Source organism: Oncorhynchus gorbuscha, linkage group LG10, assembly GCF_021184085.1.
Source record: "Oncorhynchus gorbuscha isolate QuinsamMale2020 ecotype Even-year linkage group LG10, OgorEven_v1.0, whole genome shotgun sequence".
Lineage (NCBI taxonomy): Eukaryota > Metazoa > Chordata > Actinopteri > Salmoniformes > Salmonidae > Oncorhynchus > Oncorhynchus gorbuscha.
Genome location: NC_060182.1, coordinates 3,666,172 through 3,688,205, shown reverse-complemented (window position 1 = coordinate 3,688,205; position 22,034 = coordinate 3,666,172). Strand labels below are relative to the sequence as shown.

At 44.6% G+C, this 22,034-nt stretch overlaps 1 protein-coding gene across 1 annotated transcript in view; it reads right to left on the bottom strand.

Moving 5' to 3' along the window:
* LOC124045392 (FYVE, RhoGEF and PH domain-containing protein 1-like) overlaps positions 1 to 22,034 on the bottom strand; it is a 108,157-nt gene that overhangs the window by 25,834 nt on the left and 60,289 nt on the right. Inside the window, exons 2-4 of the mRNA XM_046364688.1 lie at positions 4,188 to 4,475; positions 3,510 to 3,723; positions 2,427 to 3,180 (exon numbers count right to left, since the gene is read on the bottom strand). Of these exons, the coding sequence (XP_046220644.1) occupies positions 2,427 to 3,180; positions 3,510 to 3,723; positions 4,188 to 4,475 (1,256 nt within the window). The remainder of the gene's footprint in view (positions 1 to 2,426; positions 3,181 to 3,509; positions 3,724 to 4,187; positions 4,476 to 22,034) is intronic.

Genomic DNA, 22,034 nt, shown 5'->3' with positions numbered 1-22,034 from the left:
ACCTGACCACTGTGACTGACCCTAAACAGAGAGTGGCAGAATACCTGACCACTGTGACTGACCCTAAACAGAGACAGGCAGACCACCTGACCACTGTGACTGACTCTAAACAGAGAGAACACAGTGGTAGAATACCTGACCACTGTGACTGACCCTAAACAGAGAGTACACAGTGGCAGAATACCTGACCACTGTGACTGACCCTAAACAGAGAGTACACAGTGGCAGAATACCTGACCACTGTGACTGTCCCTAAACAGAGAGTACACAGTAGCAGAATACCTGACCACTGTGACTGACCCTAAACAGAGAGTACACAGTGGCAGAATACCTGACCACTGTGACTGACCCTAAACAGAGAGTGGCAGACCACCTGACCACTGTGACTGACTCTAAACAGAGAGTACACAGTAGCAGAATACCTGACCACTGTGACTGTCCCTAAACAGAGAGTACACAGTAGCAGAATACCTGACCACTGTGACTGACCCTAAACAGAGAGTACATAGTGGCAGAATACCTGACCACTGTGACTGACTCTAAACAGAGAGTACACAGTGGCAGAATACCTGACCACTGTGACTGACCCTAAACAGAGAGTACATAGTGGCAGAATACCTGACCACTGTGACTGACCCTAAACAGAGAGTGGCAGAATACCTGACCACTGTGACTGACCCTAAACAGAGAGTACATAGTGGCAGAATACCTGACCACTGTGACTGGCCCTAAACAGAGAGTGGCAGAATACCTGACCACTGTGACTGACCCTAAACAGAGAGTGGCAGAATACCTGACCACTGTGACTGACCCTAAACAGAGAGAACACAGTGGCAGAATACCTGACCACTGTGACTGACTCTAAACAGAGAGTACATAGTGGCAGAATACCTGACCACTGTGACTGACCCTAAACAGAGAGAACACAGTGGCAGAATACCTGACCACTGTGACTGACTCTAAACAGAGAGTGGCAGAATACCTGACCACTGTGACTGACCCTAAACAGAGAGAACACAGTGGCAGAATACCTGACCACTGTGACTGACCCTAAACAGAGAGTACATAGTGGCAGAATACCTGACCACTGTGACTGACCCTAAACAGAGAGTGGCAGAATACCTGACCACTGTGACTGACTCTAAACAGAGAGTGGCAGAATACCTGACCACTGTGACTGACCCTAAACAGAGAGGACACAGTGGCAGAATACCTGACCACTGTGACTGACCCTAAACAGAGAGGACACAGTGGCAGAATACCTGACCACTGTGACTGTCCCTAAACAGAGAGTACACAGTGGCAGAATACCTGACCACTGTGACTGACCCTAAACAGAGAGTACATAGTGGCAGAATACCTGACCACTGTGACTGACCCTAAACAGAGAGTGGCAGAATACCTGACCACTGTGACTGACCCTAAACAGAGAGTACACAGTGGCAGAATACCTGCCCACTGTGACTGACCCTAAACAGAGAGTGGCAGAATACCTGACCACTGTGACTGACTCTAAACAGAGAGTGGCAGAATACCTGCCCACTGTGACTGACCCTAAACAGAGAGTACACAGTGGCAGAATACCTGACCACTGTGACTGACCCTAAACAGAGAGTACACAGTGGCAGAATACCTGACCACTGTGACTGACCCAAACTTAAGGAAAGCTTTGACTATGTACAGACTCAGTGAGCATAGCATAGCCTTGCCGTAGGCAGACCTGGCTCTCAAGAGAAGACAGGCTATGTGCAACACTGCTCACATTATGAGGTAGAAACTGAGCTGCACTTCCTAACCGCCTGCCCAAATATATGACCATATTAGAGGCACATATTTCCCTCAGATCGCACAGACCCACAAAGAACTAGAAAACAAATCAAGCACTTGATAAACTCCCATATCCGTTAGGTGAAATACTGCTGTGCAAAGTCACATCTGAAAGATGTGTGACCCGTTGCCATGAGAACAGGGCAACCAATAGTATTCATCTGTTAATGTATCTTCCCCTAACAGTCGTTCTACTACTATTTATTATATATATATATTATTATATATATTATTATTATATATATTATTATTATATATATATATTTGCACATTGGTAAAACCATGCTAATATAACACTTGAAATGTCTTTATCTTTGTGACATTTACTGTTAAAATCCAATCTTTTTGGGGGGGGGGTTATGTTGTTGTTGTTGTTGTTGTTGTTGTTGTTGTCTTCTCACTTTTTGTTTTTTGTTTATTTAACTTACTTTGTAAACATTTTTCCCAATAAAGCCTCGTTGAATTGGCTTGATAGAGAGAGATGGAGAGACACACCCACACACACAAACACACACACACACAAACACACAAACTCACACACACAAACACACACACACACAAACACACACATTCATGTTTTAAAAACCAGTCAGGCCCACCTCTGTAGAGTCCTGTCTGTCTGTTTTAGGCAGGGCCAGTGCCAGAGGTTGGAGATCCATCATGGGGTTGATGAGCTCAATGGTCTCATCCCCGCTTCCCTCCTCCAAGTCACTGTCCCCCTCCGAATCCCCCCCACCCTCAGCCGACGCCCCCTCTCCCCCCGGGCCCTCCGCATAGCTGCAGGAGGAGGAGCTAGAGAGGCGTGGCAGCGTGAGGGCGGGACTACATGGGTAGATGACCCGGTCCTCGTCGCCGGCGAAACACAGCTCCTCGCTGTGGGACGGAGAGCTGATGCTGTCAATGCCAGAGTCCCGATTGGCCAGTTTGCCGTCCGTCTGCGGCTGGAGGAGGGACAAGTTGTCAGAGGGGATCCCTGATTGGCTTTCTGGCTCCGCCTGCCCCCTTATCTCCACGGCATCTGTGAGTTTCTCTGAGGCGCTATAACCGGACTCCATGGACAGGCGCTTGTCAGAGGCAGAGCACAACGCTCCTAGTTCTTTATCATTATCCTCCTCCGTGTTGTCTGTCTCTGCTGCTTTCTCTCCCAGCACCACGCCAGACAACACAGCCAGCCCCTGAGGTAGGTCATCCAGCTCTCGAGAGGAACCAGGAGGGCAGGCCACGTGGAGACAGCCGAGAGTGAGCTCTGAGACAGGCGGGGGAGAGAAGGGGCCCCCACCTGGTCCTGTCTCAGGGACCCTGGGGTTGCAGAGGCCCCCTCCCATGATATCAGGCACCACAATGATCTGCTCCCTGTAGAGTGAACACAGATAAGACAGTAGAATGTTACATCGTTCTATCTATCATATATCTATCTATCTATCTATCTATCTATCTATCTATCAATCAATCAATCAATCAGTCAGTCTGTCTGTCTGTCTGTCTGTCTGTCTGTCTGTCTGTCTGTCTGTCTGTCTGTCTGTCTGTCTGTCTGTCTGTCTGTCTGTCTGTCTGTCTGTCTGTCTGTCTCTGTCTGTCTGTCTGTCTGTCTGTCTGTCTGTCTGTCTGTCTGTCTGTCTGTCTGTCTGTCTGTCTGTCTGTCTGTCTGTCTGTCTGTCTGTCTGTCTGTCGATCTATTTTACCTCTCAAACTTCTCAATGAGGGAGAGCACACAGGCGGTGGGGGAGGAGCGTCCCTCGGCGCGGGGGAGTGTCGGCGGCCGGCAGGGTCCTCCCCCTCTGGGGTCTGCAGGCAGAGGTCTGCAGGGTGGGGGAGGTGGGAGGGGCTTGTCTGGGACGCGGGGGCAGGGCCTAGGAGCACCAGCACTCTGCTGCAGGTGAGGAGGCTTTGGGGGCACTGAGGAGAAATAACATGTTACTGACTGAGGAGAAATAACATGTTACTGACTGAGGAGAAATAACATGTTACTGACTGAGGAGAAATAACATGTTACTGACTGAGGAGAAATAACATGTTACTGACTGAGGAGAAATAACATGTTACTGACTGAGGAGAAATAACATGTTACTGACTGAGGAGAAATAACATGTTACTGACTGAGGAGAAATAACATGTTACTGACTGAGGAGAAATAACATGTTACTGACTGAGGAGAAATAACATGTTACTGACTGAGGAGAAATAACATGTTACTGACTGAGGAGAAATAACATGTTACTGACTGAGGAGAAATAACATGTTACTGACTGAGGAGAAATAACATGTTACTGACTGAGGAGAAACTGAGGAGCAACGTACTGTCTATTTATCATCCTACTTTGGAAGATTTTATAGTTGATACAGTAAGACTGATATGTTACCTTGTGGTTTAGGCCCAGGTAGAGGAGGGCGTCTCTTGAGGGCGGTGGAGGGCACTTCCTGAGGAGTACCACCGTCGTCTCCTCCGTTACAGCCGTGTCCAGCTGGGTACAGCAGGGGCATGGATGGGTGCAGACCAAGGGACCCGGAGGTTAGGGATCCGGGGTCTGAGCTGAGGCGAGGGGTCTGGGTGTCTGAGTCATCGGCATGGGCCCCGAGGCAGGCACCGTGAGCACCAGGATCCAGAGACAGGCTCTTAGTCATCAGCCGAGGACTGGAAGAGGACGGGCCTGGGGAAGAAACAAAGATTGGACATCAATTATACATAAATATATACATACATATACAATATAGATTATACCTGGGATTGGAGGTGGAGTGGCCTGGGGGGGAGGGACAGACAGACAGGCCAGTCGAGGCTTTCCTACCGTGGATGTACAATACTTCAATACAACTGCTTGTCTGTGTCAAACTTCCTCTGTTTGCTTTTCAAGGAGCATTCAAGTAGCATCCAAGTAGATTTCGAGTAGAATTCAAGTAGGTTTCAAGTAGAACTCAATTAGAATTCAAGTAGAATTTCAAGTAGGATTCAAGCAGCATTCAGGTAGGATTCAAGCAGCATTCAGGTAGGATTCAAGTAGCATTCAAGTAGATTTTCAAGTAGCATCAAAGTAGAATTTCAAGTAACATTCAAGTATGATTTCAAGTAGATTTCAAGTAGCATTCAAGTAGAGTTCAAGTATATTTCAAGTATCATTCACGTAGAATTCAAGTAGGATTCAAGTAGTTTCAAGTAGATTCAAGTAGCATTCGGTAAGAATTAAACACAGGAAGTGTAAGGAACAGTGGTAGAGAGAGAGTGTGTGTTTTATCACTGGGATTAATGACTGCTTTTCTTATTTATATATATTTTTTCATTCCACAGTCAATGTTCAAAGCCAAAGGCGTCCAGAGACCAGAGACAATAAAATAGACTGGCTCGGCTAATGAGGAAACGATGATGTCACAGGCAGATAGATGCAATCTGTTTCAGTTCGCTGGACACTAATCTTTAATTGGTCAATGTTAATGCTTATGTAACACCGCCAAGGTCACCAGTTCTATTTCCGCAGGGATCGTATAAGATCTCACCGCACTGTAAGTCTGTTTGGCTAACAGTGTCTTCCTGGTGCCCTATATTAATGGAGATAACAGTGTCTTCCTGGTGCCCTATATTAATGGAGATAACAGTGTCTTCCTGGTGCCCTATATTAATGGAGATAACAGTGTCTTCCTGGTGCCCTATATTAATGGAGATAACAGTGTCTTCCTGGTGCCCTATATTAATGGAGATAACAGTGTCTTCCTGGTGCCCTATATTAATGGAGATAACAGTGTCTTCCTGGTGCCCTATATTAATGGAGATAACAGTGTCTTCCTGGTGCCCTATATTAATGGAGATAACAGTGTCTGCCTGGTGCCCTATATTAATGGAGATAACAGTGTCTGCCTGGTGCCCTATATTAATGGAGATAACAGTGTCTGCCTGGTGCCCTATATTAATGGAGATAACAGTGTCTTCCTGGTGCCCTATATTAATGGAGATAACAGTGTCTGCCTGGTGCCCTATATTAATGGAGATAACAATGTCTGTGTGTATATATTAATGGAGATAACAGTGTCTGTGTGTATATATTAATGGAGATAACAGTGTCTTCCTGGTGCCCTATATTAATGGAGATAACAGTGTCTGCCTGGTGCCCTATATTAATGGAGATAACAATGTCTGTGTGTATATATTAATGGAGATAACAGTGTCTGTGTGTATATATTAATGGAGATAACAGTGTCTGTGTGTATATATTAATGGAGATAACAGTGTCTTCCTGGTGCCCTATATTAATGGAGATAACAGTGTCTGCCTGGTGCCCTATATTAATGGAGATAACAGTGTCTGTGTGTATATATTAATGGAGATAACAGTGTCTGCCTGGTGCCCTATATTGATGGAGATAACAGTGTCTGTGTGTATATATTAATGGAGATAACAGTGTCTTCCTGGTGCCCTATATTAATGGAGATAACAGTGTCTGCCTGGTGCCCTATATTAATGGAGATAACAGTGTCTGTGTGTATATATTAATGGAGATAACAGTGTCTGTGTGTATATATTAATGGAGATAACAGTGTCTTCCTGGTGCCCTATATTAATGGAGATAACAGTGTCTGCCTGGTGCCCTATATTAATGGAGATAACAGTGTCTGTGTGTATATATTAATGGAGATAACAGTGTCAGCCTGGTGCCCTATATTAATGGAGATAACAGTGTCTGCCTGGTGCCCTATATTAATGGAGATAACAGTGTCTGCCTTGTGCCCTATATTAATGGAGATAACAGTGTCTGCCTGGTGCCCTATATTGATGGAGATAACAGTGTCTGTGTGTATATATTAATGGAGATAACAGTGTCTGCCTGGTGCCCTATATTAATGGAGATAACAGTGTCTGCCTGGTGCCCTATATTAATGGAGATAACAGTGTCTGCCTGGTGCCCTATATTAATGGAGATAACAGTGTCTGCCTGGTGCCCTATATTAATGGAGATAACAGTGTCTGCCTGGTGCCCTATATTAATGGAGATAACAGTGTCTGTGTGTATATATTAATGGAGATAACAGTGTCTGCCTGGTGCCCTATATTAATGGAGATAACAGTGTCTGCCTGGTGCCCTATATTAATGGAGATAACAGTGTCTGCCTGGTGCCCTATATTAATGGAGATAACAGTGTCTGCCTGGTGCCCTATATTAATGGAGATAACAGTGTCTGCCTGGTGCCCTATATTAATGGAGATAACAGTGTCTGCCTGGTGCCCTATATTAATGGAGATAACAGTGTCTGTGTGTATATATTAATGGAGATAACAGTGTCTGCCTGGTGCCCTATATTAATGGAGATAAGTGTCTGCCTGGTGCCCTATATTAATGGAGATAACAGTGTCTGCCTGGTGCCCTATATTAATGGAGATAACAGTGTCTGCCTGGTGCCCTATATTAATGGAGATAACAGTGTCTGCTTGGTGCCCTATACAGTACAGGACCGATAGTCTGGGCAGATTGGAATTCTGTCGTTGTTGTTGTTGTTGTTGATGTCTGAAAACCAAGAAGCCTCCCCGCTTTGTACGATGACGTCATATTGCTGACTGTGCCTTTAAAAGCCTGTCTCAGAGTGTGTGTGTGTGTGTGTGTGTGTGTGTGTGTGTGTGTGTGTGTGTGTGTGTGTGTGTGTGTGTGTGTGTGTGTGTGTGTGTGTGTGTGTGTGTGTGTGTGTGTGTGTGTGTGTGTGTGTGTGTGTGTGTGTGTGTGTGTGTGTGTGTGTGTGTGTGTTAGTTAGTGGGTGTGTTTGGGTATGACTCTATCTGCCTCTAAAATGGCACCCTATTCCCTACATAGTGCACTACTTTAGACCAGAACCCTATGGCACCCTATTCCCTACATAGTGCACTACTTTAGACCAGAGCCCTATGGCACCCTATTCCCTACATAGTGCACTACTTTAGACCAGAGCCCTATGGCACACTATTCCCTACATAGTGCACTAGTTTTGACCAGAGTCCTATGGGGAACTACATAAGTAGTGCACTACATAGGGAATGTTCCATTCCAGATGCACTCAAACTCTGTGTTTACTAGTGTTTTATAGACAGAGCTACAGACCGTCAAACCCTCAGTCCTTCAGGGTGTGTGTGTGTGTGTGTGTGTGTGTGTGTGTGTGTGTGTGTGTGTGTGTGTGTGTGTGTGTGTGTGTGTGTGTGTGTGTGTGTGTGTGTGTGTGTGTGTGTGTGTGTGTGTGTGTGTGTGTGTGTGTGTGTGTGTGTGTGTGTGCGTTTGAGTGACCTGCCATGCAAAATGCAAGCCGTTCGCAGACAGACTGCTGACGAGACATGGCGATGGTTTTCTACGCCTCTGGGGAACAGAGCAGTAAGAGGATAACAAATGATTTTATGGAGAGAAAAGACTAAATGCTTTAACTTTGACAGACACATGAGAGAACAATAGTATGTTTACTGAAGAAGACATAAAGATAGACTGAAAGAATGGATGTCTTATTGGCTCAAACTGTCAACAGCCAAACCTTACCACCTAAATGACAAAGTAAGGTGATCCCAGCTAACCTTACCACCTAAATGACAAAGTAAGGTGATCCCAGCTAACCTTACCACCTAAATGACAAAGTAAGGTGATCCCAGCTAACCTTACCACCTAAATGACAAAGTAAGGTGATCCCAGCTAACCTTACCACCTAAATGACAATGTAAGGGATCCCAGCTAACCTTACCACCTAAATGACAATGTAAGGGATCCCAGCTAACCTTACCACCTAAATGACAAAGTAAGGGATCCCAGCTAACCTTACCACCTAAATGACAAAGTAAGGGATCCCAGCTAACCTTACCACCTAAATGACAACGTAAGGGATCCCAGCTAACCTTACCACCTAAATGACAAAGTAAGGGATCCCAGCTAACCTTACCACCTAAATGACAAAGTAAGGGATCCCAGCTAACCTTACCACCTAAATGACAACGTAAGGGATCCCAGCTAACCTTACCACCTAAATGACAAAGTAAGGGATCCCAGCTAACCTTACCACCTAAATGACAACGTAAGGGATCCCAGCTAACCTTACCACCTAAATGACAAAGTAAGGGATCCCAGCTAACCTTACCACCTAAATGACAACGTAAGGGATCCCAGCTAACCTTACCACCTAAATGACAAAGTAAGGGATCCCAGCTAACCTTACCACCTAAATGACAAAGTAAGGGATCCCAGCTAACACATAGCGTTCTGAGAACCAGATGTTTCTTAGAGTTTGGTGAGAGAATGGTTGTCCTGTGGTTAATTTGTGAACAAACCTTCGCACGACGTTCTGGGAACGGTGCAGGATAGTTGCTTGGCTTTGAAACATTCTCAGCACTTGACAACCAAAAAAATACATTTTCGTGGTTTTTCATTACGTTAACAGAACGTTCCCTAAAAGTTAGAACATGGTTACATTTCATTTCTATTTTGGTAATGTTCTAGGAACGTTCTTGAAACTGGTTTGACGTTGAGGAATGTTCTCAAATAGTTCAGAGAACGTTAACAAGCAAAGTTCTTCTGGGGGAGTTCTTCAGCATAAACGTTTCCTACTGGTTTCATCACGTGACAAATGTTATTTAGGATCTGAGGACCCATGCCGAAACCTTTTCCGTCTCCTTGATGGTGAATAGTCCCGCCTTCTTCATGACTGTCTTGCTGTATGTTAGTTTGTTGGTGATGTGAACACCAAGGAACTTGAAGCTCTCAACCTGCTCCACTACAGCCCCGTCGATGAGAATGGGTGATGGGCTTGGTCCTCCTTTTCCTGTTTTCATGAGTCATGTTCTCAAAATGTTCTGAGAACGTGAAGAAAGCGTCCATTTAAAAACTTCAGTAACGTTCAGAGAACGTTCTAAAGAATGTTATTTAAAAACATATACATTCCGTGCTCAGCATCAACAAAACTCTGTCCATCCTCTATCCCCAAAATTGACTCTGTACCGGTACCACCTGTATAGAGCCTCGCTACTGTTATTTTTACTGTCATTTTACTTTTTTTATTTTTTTAACTTATCTATTGTTTACTTAATACCTAGTTTTTACTTTAAAATTGCACTGTTGGTTAGGGCTTGTAAGTTAGCATGTCACTGTAAGGTCTATTGAATTAGTCGACGTGACAAATAAACTTTGATTTGTGTTGGTTCATGCCCACTGATTGGCCACACCTGATCTTAATGACACTGATTGGCCACACCTGATCTTAATGACACTGATTGGCCACACCTGATCTTAATGACACTGATTGGCCACACCTGATCTTAATGACACTGATTGGCCACACCTGATCTTAATGACACTGATTGGCCACACCTGATCTTAACGACACTGATTGGCCACACCTGATCTTAATGACACTGATTGGCCACACCTGATCTTAATGACACTGATTGGCCACACCTGATCTTAATGACACTGATTGGCCACACCTGATCTTAATGACACTGATTGGCCACACCTGATCTTAATGAGTGCTTGTTTCTTTTGAGATGAGGTTTGTTTGAATAGACGAAAATGATCAGCTTTGTATGCATACAAAAAAACAACATGCCATGTGAGCTCCATCCTGGTGGTGCAGTGAACTAATTCCATGGATAAACAACAGAAGATTACAGGTTTGAATCTCACTAATGCCATGTCACAATAAAACAAATGTGTTTGCATGATTGATGCGTATAGAAATGAATGTACATGTGTTCTATTTGTGCTTGGAGAAGCTAAAAGTGTTATTACAAGTATTGAAACATTCAGTGAACGTTTTAAATAATTTTCTTTTTTTTACTCCAAATAAAATATAATTTCCGTTCTCAGAGCGCTAATAAAACCTCCCAGGAAAATGTTCAAGGAACCGGAGTTCCCAGAGTTCCCAGAGTTCCCGGAGATCCCGGAGTTCCCAGAGTTCCCAGAGTTCTCCTCTGTTCTAAGAATGTTAGGGTTGGGTGGCATCTATATTTTCATATCATCATACCAGCCTTCTCTCATGTCAGGATTTACCACTATACCAGCTTAGTACACAATGGAGGACTAAAAATGAAGGAAAAACAGACCATTGGGCGTCCATTACCAGAATGCTAACAAAATCAACACAAGTCATATTGAATTTACATAGAGGCTGCTTGCTAAATATGTTAACGAGCGCAAACAAAAATACACCAATACGGCCAATCCAGCTCATAAAGGTATTTGTATATTGGGTCGGAGCTACCGAATGTCCTTTTTGATTCGTTTGGACATTTACAAGCGAAAGGGAACGTTTTACAGGTCAGGAAATGTATGGCTTCATTCCCAGAACTTCCAAATAACTAAATGTGCAAGCTGGGAAGAGGCTGGGAAAATGTGACCACTGTCAAACTCGAGACAGAGCAATATGGAATGAGGCTTTCTAGAGAGGGAGGTTGGAGGGAGAGAGAGAGAGAGAGAGCAATATGGAATGAGGCTTTCTAGAGAGGGAGGTTGGAGGGAGAGAGAGAGAGAGCAATATGGAATGAGGCTTTCTAGAGAGGGAGGTTGGAGGGAGAGAGAGAGAGAGAGAGCAATATGGAATGAGGCTTTCTAGAGAGGGAGGTTGGAGGGAGGGAGAGAGAGAGAGCAATATGGAATGAGGCTTTCTAGAGAGGGAGGTTGGAGGGAGAGAGAGAGACCAATATGGAATGAGGCTTTCTAGAGAGGGAGGTTGGAGGGAGAGAGAGACAGAGAGCAATATGGAATGAGGCTTTCTAGAGAGGGAGGTTGGAGGGAGAGAGAGAGAGCAATATGGAATGAGGCTTTCTAGAGAGGGAGGTTGGAGGGAGAGAGAGAGAGAGAGCAATATGGAATGAGGCTTTCTAGAGAGGGAGGTTGGAGGGAGAGAGTGAGAGCAATATGGAATGAGGCTTTCTAGAGAGGGAGGTTGGAGGGGGAGAGAGAGAGCAATATGGAATGAGGCTTTCTAGAGAGGGAGGTTGGAGGGAGAGAGGGAGAGCAATATGGAATGAGGCTTTCTAGAGAGGGAGGTTGGAGGGAGAGAGAGAGCATCTCCTCTTGCTCTTGGGTGAAGTTGCTGCCCTGATAAAACAGTATTGCTGTCCTCTCCTCTAACTGGGGCTAATAGGTTCCATATGATAATGCTGAGGCTCCTGTGTAGGCTAGCCTACCAACTACAGGCTGGCTGGGGGCTAATGACTTCCACATGCTCTACTAAATATACTTCAGAGAACGGGGGGGGGGGCAGAGATGGAGAGAGAGAGTGTGTGAGAGAGAGAGGGGAAGAGAGAAGAGAGTGAGTAAAAAAAACAGTACAGCCCTCTTCTCTATCTTGTCCTCTTTTGTTGTTGTTTATCAACTTTCTCATGGTGTTCTCCTTGTTGTTGTTTATCAACTGTCTCATGGTGTTCTCCTTGTTGTTGTTTATCAACTGTCTCATGGTGTTCTCCTTGTTGTTGTTTATCAACTGTCTCATGGTGTTCTCCTTGTTGTTGTTTATCAACTGTCTCATGGTGTTCTCCTTGTTGTTGTTTATCAACTGTCTCATGGTGTTCTCCTTGTTGTTGTTTATCTACTGTCTCATGGTGTTCTCCTTGTTGTTGTTTATCAACTGTCTCATGGTGTTCTCCTTGTTGTTGTTTATCAACTGTCTCATGGTATTCTCCTTGTTGTTGTTTATCAACTGTCTCATGGTGTTCTCCTTGTTGTTGTTTATCAACTGTCTCATGGTGTTCTCCTTGTTGTTGTTTATCAACTGTCTCATGGTGTTCTCCTTGTTGTTGTTTATCAACTGTCTCATGGTGTTCTCCTTGTTGTTGTTTATCTACTGTCTCATGGTGTTCTCCTTGTTGTTGTTTATCAACTGTCTCATGGTGTTCTCCTTGTTGTTGTTTATCAACTGTTTATCAACTCATGGTGTTCTCCTTGTTGTTGTTTATCAACTGTCTCATGGTGTTCTCCTTGTTGTTGTTTATCTACTGTCTCGTGGTGTTCCCCTTGTTGTTGTTTATCAACTGTCTCATGGTGTTCTCCTTGTTGTTGTTTATCAACTGTCTCATGGTGTTCTCCTTGTTGTTGTTTATCTACTGTCTCATGGTGTTCTCCTTGTTGTTGTTTATCAACTGTCTCATGGTGTTCTCCTTGTTGTTGTTTATCAACTGTCTCATGGTGTTCTCCTTGTTGTTGTTTATCAAAACATTTGGATGCATTCTTACAACTGCTGCTGCACAAAATACATCCACAATGAAAATGTTACATATTTTGATACACAAGACCCCTAAAGATCAAGATCAAATCCTCAACACTATAGATCCAGATCTGTTAAATCTGAACCTCAGCCAGGATCTGTTGAAATCAGAACCTCAGCCAGAATCAGTTGAAATCAGAACCTCAGTCGGGATCTGTTAAATCAGAACCTCAGTCTGTTAAATCAGAACCCCCCCCCATCCACATCGACTGGACAGCAGTGGAGAAGGTGGAAAGTTGTAAGTTCCTCGGCGTATACATCACGGACAAACTGAAATGGTCCACCCACACAGACAGCGTGGTGAAGAAGTCGCAACAGTGACTACAGATGCACAATCGAGAGCATCCTGTCGGGCTGTTGCCTGGTACGGCAACTGCTCCGCCCTCAACCGTAAGGCTCTCCAGAGGGTAGTGAGGTCTGCATAACGCATCACCACGGGCAAACTACCTGCCCTCCAGGACACCTACACCACCCGATGTCACAGGAAGGCCAAAAAGATCACCAAGGACAACAACCACCCGAGCCACTGCCTGTTCACCCCGCTATCATCCAGAAGGCGAGGTCAGTACAGGTGCATCAAAGCTGGGACCGAGAGACTGAAAAACAGCTTCTATCTCAAGGCCATCAGACTGTTAAACAGCCACCACTAACATTGAGTGGCTGCTGCCAACACACTGACTCAACTCCAGCCACTTTAATAATAAAAAATGTGAAGTAATAAATGTATCACTAGTCACTTTAAACAATGCCACTTTATATAATGTTTACATATCCTACATTACTCATCTCATATGTATATACTGTACTCTATAACATCTACTGCATCTTGCCATCTTGATGTAATAAATGTATCACTAGTCACTTTAAACAATGCCACTTTATATAATGTTTACATACCCTACATTACTCATCTCATATGTATATACTGTACTCTATAACATCTACTGCATCTTGCCATCTTGATGTAATAAATGTATCACTAGTCACTTTAAACAATGCCAATTAATATAATGTTTACATATCCTACATTACTCATCTCATATGTATATACTGTACTCTACACCATCTACTGCATCTTGTTTACATACCCTACATTACTCATCTCATATGTATATACTCTACTCTATGCCATCTACTGCATCTTGTTTACATACCCTACATTACTCATCTCATATGCTCTATACCATCTACTGCATCTTGTTTACATACCCTACATTACTCATCTCATATGTATATACCATCTACTGCATCTTGCCTCATCTCATATGTATATACTGCTCTTCAGCTGCATTGCTCATCCATATATTTATATGTACATATTCTTATTAATTCCTTTACACTTGTGTGTATAAGGTAGTTGTTGTGAAATTGTTAGATTACTTGTTAGATATTATTGCATGGTCGGAACTAGAAGCACAAGCATTTCACTACACTCGCATCTGCTAACCATGTGTATGTGACCAATAACATCTGCTAACCATGTGTATGTGACCATTAACATCTGCTAACCATGTGTATGACCATTAACATCTGCTAACCATGTGTATGTAACCAAACATCTGCTAACCATGTGTATGTGACCAATAACATCTGCTAACCATGTGTATGTGACCAATAACATCTGCTAACCATGTGTATGTGACCATTAACATCTGCTAACCATGTGTATGTGACCATTAACATCTGCTAACCATGTGTATGTAACCAATAACATCTGCTAACCATGTGTATGTGACCAATAACATCTGCTAACCATGTGTATGTGACCAATAACATCTGCTAACCATGTGTATGTGACCAATAAAATTGGATTTAATTTAATTTGAAGTTGTATATTTACAATACAATTAAACTCAGTTTTTCACAATTCCTGATATTTAATCAGAGTAACAATTCCCTGTCTTAGGTCAGTTAAGAATGTGAATTGTCAGAATAATAGTAGAATGATTTATTTCAGCTTTCATTTCTTTCATCACATTTCCAGTGGGTCAGAAGTTTACATACACTCAATAAGTATTTGGTAGCATTGCCTTTAAATAGTTTAACTTGGGTCAAATGTTTCATGTAGCCTTCCACAAACTTCCCACAATAAGTTGGGTGAATTTTGGCCCATTCCTCCTGCCAGAGCTGGTGTAACTGAGTCAGGTTTGTAGGCCTCCTTGCTCGCACACACTTTTTCAGTTCTGCTCACAAATGTTCTATAGGATTGAGGTCAGGGCTTTGTGATGGCCACTCCAATACCTTGACTTTGTTGTCCTTAAGCCATTTTGCCACAACTTTGGAAGTATGCTTGGGGTCAATGTCCATTTGGAAGACCCATTTGTGACCAAGCTTTAACTTCCTGACTGATTGATGTCTTGAGATGTTTCTTCAATATATCCACATAATTTTCCTCCCTCATGATGCCATCTATTTTGTGAAGTGCACCATTCCCTCCTGCAGCAAAGCACCCCCACAACAAGACGCTGCCACCCCCGTGCTTCACGGATGGGATGGTGTTCTACTACTTGCAAGCCTCCCCCTTTTTCCTCCAAGCATAACGGTGGTCAATGTGGCCAAACAGTTCCATTTGTATTTCATCAGACCAGAGGACATTTCTCCAAAAAGTACGATCTTTGTCTCCATGTGCAGTTGCAAACCGTAGTCTGGCTTTTTTTATAGTGGTTTTGGAGCAGTGGCTTCTTTCTTGCTGAGCGGCATTTCAGGTTATGTCGATATAGGATTAGTTTTACTGTGGATATAGATACTTTTGTTTCTGTTTCCTCCAGTGTACTGATTTCTTTTGATTTTCCCATGATGTCAAGCAAAGAGGCACTGAGTTTGAAGGTAGGTCTTGAAAGACATCCACAGGTACACCTTCAATTGACTCAAATTATGTCAATTAGCCTATCAGAAGCTTCAAAAGCCATGACATCATTGTCTGAAAATTTTCAAGCTGTTTAAAGGCACAGTCAACTTAGTGTATGTAAACTTCTGACCCACTGGAATTGTGATACAGTGAATTTAAGTAAAATAATATTTCTGTAAAAATTATTATTATTATTATTATTATTACTTGTGTCATGCACAAAGTAGATGTCCTAACCGACTTGCAAAAAAGTATAGTTTGTTAACAAGACATTTGTGGAGTGGTTGAAAAAAAGAGTTTTAATGACTCCAACCTAAGTGTACGTAAACTTCCGACTTAAACTGTATCTATACTGTAGCATGACGGGTAATGAATGTGTGTGTGTGTGTGTGTGTGTGTGTGTGTGTGTGTGTGTGTGTGTGTGTGTGTGTGTGTGTGTGTGTGTGTGTGTGTGTGTGTGTGTGTGTGTGTGTGTGTGTGTCTATGTGTGTGTGTGTGTGTGTGTGTGTGTGTGTGTGTGTGTGTGTGTGTGTGTGTGTGTGTGTGTGTGTGTGTGTGTGTGTGTGTGTGTGTGTGTGTGTGTGTGTGTGTGTGTGTGTGTGTGTGTGTGTGTGTGTGTGTGTGTGTGTGTGTGTGTGTGTGTGTGTGTGTGTGTGTGTGTGTGTGTGTGTGTGTGTGTGTGTGTGTGTGTGTGTGTGTGTGTGTGTGTGTGTGTGTGTGTGTGTGTGTGTGTGTGTGTGTGTGTGTGTGTGTGTGTGTGTGTGTCGGAGGAAAACAGGCTCTGACAGCTGTTCCTACAACAGCATAATAGGCTCATTGAGGTGAAGTCTGCTAAATGACTCACTACTGTAGTGACTCAGCTAAATAGTGACTCTGGATAAGGAGTCAGCTAAATGCTCATGGATGAGGTGACTCTGGATAAGAGAGTCTGCTAAATGACTCACTACTGTAGTGACTCTGGATAAGAGAGTCTGCTAAATGACTCACTACTGTAGTGACTCTGGATAAGAGAGTCTGCTAAATGACTCACTACTGTAGTCACTCTGGATAAGAGAGTCTGCTAAATGACTCACTACTGTAGTGACTCTGGATCAGAGAGTCTGCTAAATGACTCACTACTGTAGTGGCTCTGGATAAGAGAGTCTGCTAAATGACTCACTACTGTAGTGACTCTGGATTAGACTCACTCTGGTCTCATATGAATATGTACATGTGAATATAGGGGCCTAGATTGATGCATTGTACACTTCACTATGTTCCTCGGGTGTTAAAATGCAGAAAGGCTTCCCAATAGTGTCAGGAACAGAATCAACATGGCGAAATAATCAATCATAATCATAATAATCAATCATCTTCTAAATCAAGAAACCATTTTTAACACATTTCTGTTGACTGTCTCCTACATGTACATCCTGTCAAACTCATAGATTATTTATGATGCAGCAGTCAAAGCAGGCTTCTGATTGGCTGCATTAATATTCAGTATCAAGAAGTGCTTTCCTGCTTCCTGAGAAATAATTGTTTATATTATGTTTGCCAGGAGGAAACAGGATTATATTTATTTATGTAGCTGTACGAAACATGTACTGTATGTCCACTTGCATATGCACATTGTAGGATACTTACCATAGATTACCTATCACATTATAAATGAATGTATGCAGCTATACTCAGTGGTGCAGTGGTGGTATATGCAGTGGTGCAGTGGTGCAGTGGAGGATATATGCAGTGGTGCAGTGGGGGGTATATGCAGCTATAATCAGTGGTGCAGTGGAGGATATATGCAATGGTGCAGTGGTGGGTATATGCAATGGTGCAGTGGTGGTATATGCAGTGGTGCAGTGGGGGTATATGCAGTGGTGCAGTGGGGGGTATATGCAATGGTGCAGTGGGGGGGTATATGCAATGGTGCAGTGGTGGTATATGCAGTGGTGCAGTGGGGGTATATGCAATGGTGCAGTGGGGGTATATGCAATGGTGCAGTGGGGGTATATGCAATGGTGCAGTGGGGGGTATATGCAATGGTGCAGTGGTGGTATATGCAGTGGTGCAGTGGGGGTATATGCAATGGTGCAGTGGGGGGTATATGCAATGGTGCAGTGGGGGGGTATATGCAGTGGTGCAGTGGGGGGTATATGCAATGGTGCAGTGGTGGTATATGCAGTGGTGCAGTGGTGGTATATGCAGTGGTACAGTGGAGGATATATGCAGTGGTACAGTGGGGGGTATATGCAATGGTGCAGTGGGGGCAATGGTGCAGTGGGGGGTATATGCAGTGGTGCAGTGGGGGGTATATGCAATGGTGCAGTGGTGGTATATGCAGTGGTGCAGTGGGGGTATATGCAGTGGTGCAGTGGGGGTATATGCAATGGTGCAGTGGGGGGGGTATATGCAATGGTGCAGTGGGGGGATATATGCAGTGGTGCAGTGGATGATATATGCAGTGGCGCAGTGGGGGTATATGCAGTGGGGGGTATATGCAGTGGTGCAGTGGGGGGTATATGCAATGGTGCAGTGGAGGATATATGCAGTGGTGCAGTGGATGTATATGCAGTGGGGGGTATATGCAGTGGTGCCGTGGGGGGTATATGCAGTGGTGCAGTGGGGGTATATGCAATGGTGCAGTGGAGTATATATGCAGTGGTACAGTGGAGGATATATGCAGTGGTACAGTGGAGGATATATGCAGTGGTACAGTGGGGGGGTATATGCAGTGGTGCGTATATGCAGTGGTGCAGTGGAGGATATATGCAGTGGTGCAGTGGGGTATATGCAGTGAAGGGGGGTATATGCAATGGTGCAGTGGGGGGGGGTATATGCAGTGGTGCAGTGGGGGTATATGCAATGGTGCAGTGGGGGGTATATGCAATGGTGCAGTGGAGTATATATGCAGTGGTACAGTGGAGGATATATGCAGTGGTACAGTGGAGGATATATGCAGTGGTACAGTGGGGGGGGGTATATGCAGTGGTGCAGTGGAGGGTATATGCAGCTATACTCAGTGGTGCAGTGGAGGGTATATGCAGCTATACTCAGTGGTGCAGTGGAGGGTATATGCAGCTATACTCAGTGGTGTAGTGGAGGTATATGCAGCTATACTCAGTGGTGCAGTGGAGGGAATATGCAGCTATACTCAGTGGTGTAGTGGGGGGTATATGCAGCTATACTCAGTGGTGCAGTGGAGGGTATATGCAGCTATACTCAGTGGTGTAGTGGAGGGTATATGCAGCTATACTCAGTGGTGCAGTGGAGGGTATATGCAGCTATACTCAGTGGTGCAGTGGAGGGTATATGCAGCTATACTCAGTGGTGCAGTGGAGAGTATATGCAGCTATACTCAGTGGTGCAGTGGAGGGTATATGCAGCTATACTCAGTGGTGTAGTGGAGGGTATATGCAGTGGTGCAGTGGTGCAGTGGAGGGTATATGCAGTGGTGCAGTGGTGCAGTGGAGGGTATATGCAGCTATACTCAGTGGTGCAGTGGAGGGTATATGCAGCTATACTCAGTGGTGTAGTGGAGGGTATATGCAGCTATACTCAGTGGTGTAGTGGGGGGTATATGCAGCTATACTCAGTGGTGTAGTGGAGGGTATATGTAGTGGTGCAGTGGAGGGTATATGCAGCTATACTCAGTGGTGTAGTGGAGGGTATATGCAGCTATACTCAGTGGTGTAGTGGAGGGTATATGTAGTGGTGCAGTGGAGGGTATATGCAGCTATACTCAGTGGTGTAGTGGAGGGTATATGCAGCTATACTCAGTGGTGCAGTGGAGGGTATATGCAGCTATACTCAGTGGTGTAGTGGAGGGTATATGCAGCTATACTCAGTGGTGTAGTGGGGGGTATATGCAGCTATACTCAGTGGTGTAGTGGAGGGTATATGCAGCTATACTCAGTGGTGTAGTGGAGGGTATATGTAGTGGTGCAGTGGAGGGTATATGCAGCTATACTCAGTGGTGTAGTGGAGGGTATATGCAGCTATACTCAGTGGTGCAGTGGAGGGTATATGCAGCTATACTCAGTGGTGTAGTGGAGGGTATATGTAGTAGTGCAGTGGAGGGTATATGCAGCTATACTCAGTGGTGCAGTGGAGGGTATATGCAGCTATACTCAGTGGTGTAGTGGAGGGTATATGCAGCTATACTCAGTGGTGTAGTGGGGGGTATATGCAGCTATACTCAGTGGTGTAGTGGAGGGTATATGCAGCTATACTCAGTGGTGTAGTGGAGGGTATATGTAGTGGTGCAGTGGAGGGTATATGCAGCTATACTCAGTGGTGTAGTGGAGGGTATATGCAGCTATACTCAGTGGTGTAGTGGAGGGTATATGTAGTGGTGCAGTGGAGGGTATATGCAGCTATACTCAGTGGTGTAGTGGAGGTATATGCAGCTATACTCAGTGGTGTAGTGGAGGTATATGCAGCTATACTCAGTGGTGTAGTGGAGGGTATATGCAGCTATACTCAGTGGTGCAGTGGAGGGTATATGCAGCTATACTTAGTGGTGTAGTGGAGGGTATATGTAGTGGTGCAGTGGAGGGTATATGCAGCTATACTCAGTGGTGTAGTGGAGGGTATATGCAGCTATACTCAGTGGTGTAGTGGAGGGTATATGTAGTGGTGCAGTGGAGGGTATATGCAGCTATACTCAGTGGTGTAGTGGAGGGTATATGCAGCTATACTCAGTGGTGCAGTGGAGGGTATATGCAGTGGAGCAGTGGTGCAGTGGAGGGTATATGCAGCTATACTCAGTGGTGTAGTGGAGGGTATATGCAGCTATACTCAGTGGTGCAGTGGAGGGTATATGCAGCTATACTCAGTGGTGTAGTGGAGGGTATATGCAGCTATACTCAGTGGTGTAGTGGAGGGTATATGCAGCTATACTCAGTGGTGTAGTGGGGGGTATATGCAGCTATACTCAGTGGTGTAGTGGAGGGTATATGTAGTGGTGCAGTGGAGGGTATATGCAGCTATACTCAGTGGTGTAGTGGAGGGTATATGCAGCTATACTCAGTGGTGTAGTGGAGGGTATATGTAGTGGTGCAGTGGAGGGTATATGCAGCTATACTCAGTGGTGTAGTGGAGGGTATATACAGCTATACTCAGTGGTGCAGTGGAGGGTATATGCAGTGGTGCAGTGGTGCAGTGGAGGGTATATGCAGTGGTGCAGTGGTGTAGTAGAGGGTATATGCAGCTATACTCAGTGGTGTAGTGGAGGTATATGTAGTGGTGCAGTGGAGGGTATATGCAGCTATACTCAGTGGTGTAGTGGAGGTATATACAGCTATACTCAGTGGTGCAGTGGAGGGTATATGCAGCTATACTCAGTGGTGTAGTGGAGGGTATATGCAGCTATACTCAGTGGTGTAGTGGAGGGTATATGCAGCTATACTCAGTGGTGTAGTGGAGGGTATATGTAGTGGTGTAGTGGAGGGTATATGCAGCTATACTCAGTGGTGTAGTGGAGGGTATATGCAGCTATACTCAGTGGTGTAGTGGGGGGTATATGCAGCTATACTCAGTGGTGTAGTGGAGGGTATATGTAGTGGTGCAGTGGAGGGTATATGCAGCTATACTCAGTGGTGTAGTGGGGGGTATATGCAGCTATACTCAGTGGTGTAGTGGAGGGTATATGCAGCTATACTCAGTGGTGTAGTGGAGGGTATATGCAGCTATACTCAGTGGTGTAGTGGGGGGTATATGCAGCTATACTCAGTGGTGTAGTGGAGGGTATATGTAGTGGTGCAGTGGAGGGTATATGCAGCTATACTCAGTGGTGTAGTGGAGGGTATATGCAGCTATACTCAGTGGTGCAGTGGAGGGTATATGCAGCTATACTCAGTGGTGCAGTGGAGGGTATATGCAGCTATACTCAGTGGTGCAGTGGAGGGTATATGCAGCTATACTCAGTGGTGCAGTGGAGGGTATATGCAGCTATACTCAGTGGTGTAGTGGAGGGTATATGCAGCTATACTCAGTGGTGCAGTGGAGGGTATATACAGCTATACTCAGTGGTGTAGTGGAGGGTATATGTAGTGGTGCAGTGGAGGGTATATACAGCTATACTCAGTGGTGCAGTGGAGGGTATATGCAGTGGTGCAGTGGTGCAGTGGAGGGTATATGCAGTGGTGCAGTGGTGTAGTGGAGGGTATATGCAGCTATACTCAGTGGTGTA